Raw genomic sequence first — 7,280 nt, 5'->3', positions numbered from 1 at the left:
CTCCAACAGTGGGGAGAGAGGGAGAGTAGCAGAGGTTGAAAGATCCCTGTCGGCCGGGCGCGGTGGCTCATGCCTGTAATCCCAGCACTTTGGGAGGCTGTGGCAGGCAGATCACGAGGTCAGGAGATTGAGACCAGCCTGGCCAACATGGTGAAACCCCATCTCTACTAAAATACAAAGATTAGTGTATTGTAGCACGCACCTGTAATCCCAACTACTCAGGAGGCTGAGGCAGGAGAATTGCTTGAACCTAGGTGGCAGAGGTTGCAGTGAGCCGAGATCGCACCACTGCACTCCAGCTTGGTGACACAGCAAGACTCCATCTCAAAAAGAAAAAGGAGAAAGAAAAGAAATGCCTGTCAGCCGGGCATAGTGGCTCACGCCTGTAATGAAGCACATTGGGAGGCCGAGGTGGGTGGATTACCTGAGGTCAGGAGTTCCAGACCAGCCTGATCAACGTAGTGAATCCCTGTCTCTACTGAAAATACAAAAAAATTAACCAGGCATGGTGGTGGGCACCTATAATCCCCGCTACTTGGGAGACTGAGGCGAGAGAATCGCTTGAACCCAGGAGGCAGAGGTTGCCGTGAGCAGAGATCGCACCACTGTACTCCAGCCTGGGCGACAAGAGCGAAACTCCGCCTCAAAAAAAAAAAAAACTACCCGTCAGGTACTATGTTCACTACTTGGACAATAGGATCATTAGAAGCCCAAAACTCTGCATCATTAAATATACCCATGTAACAAACCTGCACATGTATCCCTGAATCTGAAGTTAAAACTAAAGAAAAAAATAGATTCCAAACTGTGCAGTGCCTGACATCCCTCACCCGTAGCGCACCAAGCAGCCTCCTCTCCGGCTCCTCTCCTGAATCACCCCAGAGCAGGCCGAGTGAAAATCCAACCAGGTCCCTCCCCTGCTGGACTCCTTACATGCTTCCCTAGTGCCCTCAGGTGAAACACTTTAGCTTCAGCTACAAGCCGCCCTGCCTGATGGAGCCCCTCTCCCCGTCTTCAGCCTCACCTTTCACTCCCTCCCTTCATGCTGGGCTCAGCCTGAATGCGACATGCTCAGCCACGGCCACACCTTCACCCACACCCTTTCCTGTGTTCACAACCAGATCAGACCTCCCTTGTCTCCGTGGTGGGTACTCAGATCTCTCCTTTCATACCCAGCCCTGGCGACCCGTGACAGGAGCCTTTCCTGGATCCTTTTCCCAAATCTAAGGCGCAGCCCATTGGTTCGACCATGGCCCAATTCTCCACTCCCTCCCTCTATTGGCTTAATTGTTAATATTGTTAGAGACAGGGTCTCACTGTGTTGCCCAGGCTGGCCTCAAACTCCTGGGCTCAAGTGATCCTCCCAACTCAGCCTCCTGAGTGGCTGAGACTACAGGAGCATGCCACAGTACCCAGATTTTTTATCTATTTCTTTTTAAAGATGGGGTTTCACCATGATGGCCACGCTGGTTTTGAACTCCTGACCTCCGGTGATCCACCCACCTTGGCCTCCCAAAGTGCTAGGATTACAGGCGTGAGCCACCACGCCCGGCCCAATTTTTTTTTTTTTTTTTTTTTGAGACGGAGTTTCACTCTTGTTACCCAGGCTGGAGTGCAATGGCGCGATCTCGGCTCACCGCAACCTCCGCCTCCTGGGTTCGGGCAATTCTCCTGCCTCAGCCTCCTGAGTAGCTGGGATTACAGGCACGTGCCACCATGCCCAGCTAATTTTTTGTAGTTTTAGTAGAGACGGGGTTTCACCGTGTTGACCAGGATGGTCTCGATCTCTTGACCTCGTGATCCACCTGCCTCGGCCTCCCAAAGTGCTGGGATTACAGGCTTGAGCTGCCGCGCCCGGCCTATTTTTTATTTATTTTATTTTTGCTGTTCTTTTCACTAGCATGGGTGGAGCACATGTCTCCTCCCTATTGATGCTGGTCTCAGCTGTGTGACTTGCTCTGGCCAACAGCATATGGCAGAACTGACAGTGTAACAGTTCTGGGCCAAGATCTTAAGAGGCATCATGTGTTTCTTCTCATCCCTGTTGCCATTTCCCTTGAGAACAACGTGCCCCAGGTGGCCACTGGCTGGGGAAGACAAAGGGCGCATCTGTAGACCTCACTCCTTCCCACATCCTGAAGCAGAACCACTCTAACCCACCCACAGAACCAAAGCATGAGAAACAATGTTTCTCATAAGCTGCCACTATTTAGGGGATGTTTGTTATGCAGCATTACCAAGCAACAATAACTGATTAAACAACATGCCCTCTCACTGACGTCCTTGGTGCCCTGTGCTTCCACCAGGGAAACATTTTTTGCACTTTATTACCATCATCTGGTTACCTGTGTGTCTCCACATAATGCTCCGAAATTTATGAGCGTAAAGACCATGTCTTACTCTGTTTCTAGAATGTCTAACATAGCAGGCACTGAATATGTGCTCAATGAATACCTGTTGGATGAATGGGTGGGCGAATAGATGGATGGATGGATAGATGGATGGAAAGAAGAAGAGAGAGGGGGAGGGAGAAAGGGTGATGTATGGAAGGATGATTAGATGGATGAAGAAACGGAAGAAGGGAAGGAGGAAAAGAAGGAAAGAAGAAGGGAGGGATAGAGGGAGGGAGGGAGGGAGGAAGGAAGGAAGGAGAAGGGAAGGGAAGGAAGGAGGGAGGAGGGAGGGGGGAAAGGAAGGAGGGAAGGAAAGATGGAAGGAGGGAAGGAAAGAGGGAAGGAAGGAAGGGACGGGAAGGGGAAGGGAGGGGAGAGGAGGGGAAGGGAGGGAGGGAAGGAGGAAGGAAGAAGGAAGGAAGGGGGGAAGGGGGAGGGGGGAGGGAGGGAGGGAGGAAACTATATACAGTAAGTATTTGGGACAAGCTTTGAGGTACCATAGTATGGCTTTTAGTTTTAATTTTGAGAGGTTTAAAAATCTTTTTTCCATTATTGGAATGATTTTTTTCCTTCTTCCCAGAAGGAAAGAAAGACTCTGTGTTTGTGTCTCTGTTTCTCTGGTAACACGGGGAACCGGCGGTATCCTCAGCGGACACCATTCCTGTTGGGTGGTCTCAGAACAGGAACTGACACTGCCCTCATCCTGATACCTCACACCTTATCTAACAGCAAGAACGTTCAAAGTGGGCAGTACCAGGTGCTGGTGAGGATGTCGGAGACAGTCTCCTGTCCATTGCCGGCTTCCCATTTGTCTTGGTTCACACATGGGGGTACTTCTCAAGGTGGGCAGGGGCAAGTCAGGAGGTCCCAGCCCTTAACACCCATCACACCTTATTCCCCACTCAGCTCAGCTGTCCTGAGAGAGGACTGTGTCCCAGCCACAGCTCATGGAAAGGAAGAGGAGACAGGACGTTTGGGGTGGGGTGGGGAGTAAGGGGAACGGCCCACTCCAGACGGTTTTCCCTCCCGGGGCCCTTACCTTTCCAGTGAGCTGGACCTTGGCCCCCTCCCCCTGCAGCCTCTGCACCACCTGCAAGGAGGTGTTCTCGGGGAGCACGATGGTGGCGGGGATGCCCAGCTTCCCAGCGGCGTAGGCAGCAGCGATGCCCGCATTACCCCCTGTGCAGAAAGGAGGAAAGGGGCAATGGGCAGAGATGCACTGGCCTTCGGCATGCCTCCCCTCCACCACCATATCCCTTCCAGAGCCACTCTTCCCCAACATTCATCTGCCCTGCTGACTCATTCCTCTACTGGAGGGGGACAAGTGGCTGAGGTTGAACCAATCAGAGAACCTAACCTCCAACCCATGACTGGTTCAGGGATGAAGACGCCACCCAAGCGGGACCAACAACGACCAATTCCAGGATGGCGGCAAGGCATTAGGAAGGGCGCTCACTTTCTCTAGGGTTGGGAGGGTGGTAGAATGCAAGGCTGGAATTCCTGGTGGCCATCTTGCTACCATGAGGCCCCCCTGAAAGTAAAGCTAATATACAGGAAAGCAAAGCCCAGAGAAGGAGAGACAGAGAGGAGAGCTCCTGGATCCTCCTGTGCCTGAAAGTCACTTATCCCAAGAATTTGCCATTCTCAGAGCCTGTAGCTTAAACCTATATGAATTGTGTTTCTGGCACTTGCTGCCACCGTGAGTCCTGAACTATGGGAGAGGGCTAGGATGGGAAACACAGTAGCCGCCTACTTGATGAGGCTGGGGCCTTTTTTTTTTTTTTTTTTTTTTTTTTGAGACAGAGTCTTGCTCTGTTGCCAGGCTGCAGGCTAGAGTGCAATGGCACAATCTCGACTCACTGCAGCCTCTGCCTCCTGGGTTCAAGCAATTCTCCTGCCTCAGCCTCCAGAGTAGCTGGGACTACAGGCATGCGCCACCATGCCCAGCTAATTTTTGTATTTTAGTAGAGACGGGGTTTCACCATGTTGGCCAGGATGGTCTCCATCTCTTGACCTCGTGATCCACCCGCCTCAGCCTCCCAAAGTGATGGGATTACAGGCTTGAGCCACCGCGCCTGTCCATCGAGGCTGGGGCCTTTAAGAGGAGACCAAGCCCTGAACATCTACTGCTGCTCCATAGCTCCTCCTCCCCCAACCTCTGCCCTGAGGACCCCCATGAAACAAAAAAAGGGCGGGGTCACCTGAGGAGCACACCAGGTGTCTGCATCCCTTCTTGGCCATCTGGGAAGAGAAGGAATAGGGTTAGGGGCCAACCCAAGCTGGTGTCATGAAGGCCTGTGTGGAATGGGGTTAGAATCTCCCTACCCCACTCCCAACACGCCTTTACCCCTCATCCTGCCCACAGCCCTGCCCTCGCCTCTATTCTCCCATCTGCATGCGTTCATGTTTCCCTCCTGCCTGAATCCATCCCCAGCCCACACCCCTCACTCCTCCCTCCCTCCTGTATCGTTCACTTCTCCCCTCCTGCCCACACACCCTCACCTCCTGGCAAAAATGCCCAATGCCCCGAATCTTGAAGGAGCCGCTGGGCTGCACATTCTCACACTTGAGGAAGACAGGCACGCCTGCCACCTGGGACAGCGCCCAGCTCTCCAACAGAGGCGTGACCACGTGGAAGGGCTCCTGCTTGGCATGCTCCACCACAGGCCCGTCCATTCTGGAGACCAGGTAGCTAGCCTGCAAGAGGACATGAAGGTTACCACCAGGCAGTCCCTGTCAAGAGCTCCCTTAACCAGGACAGGAAAGGGGAAGGTGGAGAAAACCCTTGGCTTAGGTGCCCTTGGCCCCATCCAGCTGCCAAGCTGTGAGACCCCTGTCAAGTATCTTTTTCCCTCTGGGCCTCAGTTTCCCCATCTGGTCAAAGAAGTTTGGCCTGGGGTCCTTTCATTTTGTAAGTGTGGCTGTCCACAGTGCCAGGGATGTAGAATGTGGCCAATATATGCTGAGGAATGATTGAGGGAGTGGGAGAATCCATTCATCATTCAAAAAATGTTTATTGAGCACCTACTATGTGCCAGGCATTTCCAGGTTTTGGGACCCATGAGTCATATAAACTTCCCACTAGGAAAAGTTGCAGAATTTCAAATAAGAGTGACTTGCAGAGGGTATGTATGAGGTGTTATTTTAGTAAGCACAGTCAGGAAAGACCTCTCGGGAGGAAAACTTTGTAAAAACATTTGTAATGGAAAACGTAAATATAGCAAAAATATTAAGAACTGTATAAAGGCCGGGCGCGGTGGCTCATGCCTGTAATCCCAGCACTTTGGGAGGCCGAGGCGGGTGGATCACGAGGTCGAGACCATCCTGGTCAAAATGGTGAAACCCTGTCTCTACTAAAACTACAAAAAATTAGCTGGACATGGTGGCGCGTGCCTGTAATCCCAGCTACTCAGGAGGCTGAGGCAGGAGAATTGCCTGAACCCAGGAGGCGGAGGTTGCAGTGAGCCAAGATCGCGCCATTGCACTCCAGCCTGGGCAACAAGAGCGAAACTCCGACTCAAAGAAAAAAAAAAAAAAAAAAAAAAAAAAAGAACTGTATAAAGACCTTCAGCTGGCTGGGTACGGTGGCTCACGTGTACAATCCCAGCACTTTGGGAGGCCAAGGCAGGCAGATCACTTGAGGTCAGGAGTTCAAGACCAGCCTGGCCAGTGTGGTGAAACTCCATCTCTACTAAAAATACAAAAAATTAGCTGGGCGTGGCAGTATGCACCTGTAATTCCAGCTACTCAGAAGGCTGAGGCAGGAGAATCACTTGAACCTGGGATGCAGAGGTTGCAGTGAGCTAAGGTTGTGCCACTGCACTCCAGCCTGGGTGACAGAGTGAGACTCTGTCTCAAAAACAAACAAACAAACAAAAAACCTACATCTTCAGCAATCATCAACTCACGGTCTAACTCGCTTCCCTATGGGTGCCTACTCCCCCTTCCTGTATTATTATTTACCCTTAATTACTATTATATTTTTCTTTTGTATTATTTCATCTGTAAATATTACAGCATGATCTCTAGAGGTAAAGGACTTGTGTTTTGGGGACAGGATCTCACTCTGTCACTCAGGCTGGAGTACAGTACTGCAATCACAGCTCTCTGCAGCCTCAATCTCTCAGGCTCAAGCCATCCTCCCAACTCAGCCTCCTGAGTAGCTGGGACCACAGGCGCACCCCACCATGTCCAGCTAATTTTTGTCCCTTTTTGTAGAGATAGGGTCTCACTGTGTTGCCCAGGGTGGTCTCAAACTCCTGGGCTCAAGGGATTCTCCTGCCCAAGCCTCCCAAAGTGATGGGATTACCGGCATGAGCCACTGCATCTGGCTTAAGAACTCCTTTTTTATATGTAACCATATGGTTTCATTTCAATGTGAATATGGAATTCACACTGAAGTCTATATTTAAAGTGGGCTAATTTTGTTTTATGTAAATTATACCTCACTGAGGCAAATTTTTTAAGAAAATGTAATCACAATACTATGATCACATCTAAAAATATAATTTCTTCATATCATAAAATATCTGGTAATTATTCACATTTCAAATCATCCCATTAAATATGATCCGTGGCTGATTCTGTGTTGGTTGTGGTTTGGGGTTTTTCACGGTTTGAATCAGGTTGCAAATCACACGGGTGCATTTTGATTGGCTGAGGGGTCTTTTAACTCTCTCTCCATCTGTATATTCCGGAAAGGGGAAACTTTGAAATGGATGACAGGAAGGGCGCCAAGAGGAAAAGCATTCCTGCAGAGAGCAGCAGCCTGGACCGCCTCCAGGGAGAAATGCACTTGGAGTGCTGCTGATGCACAGAGAACGGGTTTGGGGAGGAGGTGAGGGGAGGAGACGAGGGGAGGAGACGAGGGGAGGCGAGGGGAGGAGG

General features: G+C 50.9%; 1 protein-coding gene across 4 annotated transcripts in view; it reads right to left on the bottom strand.

The window, feature by feature from the left end:
* SDSL (serine dehydratase like) overlaps positions 1-7,280 on the bottom strand; it is a 22,099-nt gene that overhangs the window by 10,904 nt on the left and 3,915 nt on the right. For 3 of the 4 annotated variants that reach the window (XM_017543361.1, XM_017543371.2, XM_017543377.2), the window contains exons 2-4: positions 4,896-5,090; positions 4,595-4,634; positions 3,433-3,572 (exon numbers count right to left, since the gene is read on the bottom strand). In XM_017543361.1, coding sequence (XP_017398850.1) covers positions 3,433-3,572; positions 4,595-4,634; positions 4,896-5,069 — 354 coding nt within the window. In that variant the 5' untranslated portion in view covers positions 5,070-5,090. Of the gene's footprint in view, positions 1-3,432; positions 3,573-4,594; positions 4,635-4,895; positions 5,141-7,280 lie in introns of all 4 variants that reach the window. The other variant, XM_037743832.1, reaches the window with a different exon arrangement.

Source organism: Cebus imitator, unplaced genomic scaffold (genome assembly GCF_001604975.1).
Source record: "Cebus imitator isolate Cc_AM_T3 unplaced genomic scaffold, Cebus_imitator-1.0 Scaffold8, whole genome shotgun sequence".
NCBI classification, from domain to species: domain Eukaryota; kingdom Metazoa; phylum Chordata; class Mammalia; order Primates; family Cebidae; genus Cebus; species Cebus imitator.
The sequence above is the reverse complement of the archived record's forward strand: the minus strand, read 5'-3'. Positions and strand labels throughout refer to the sequence as shown.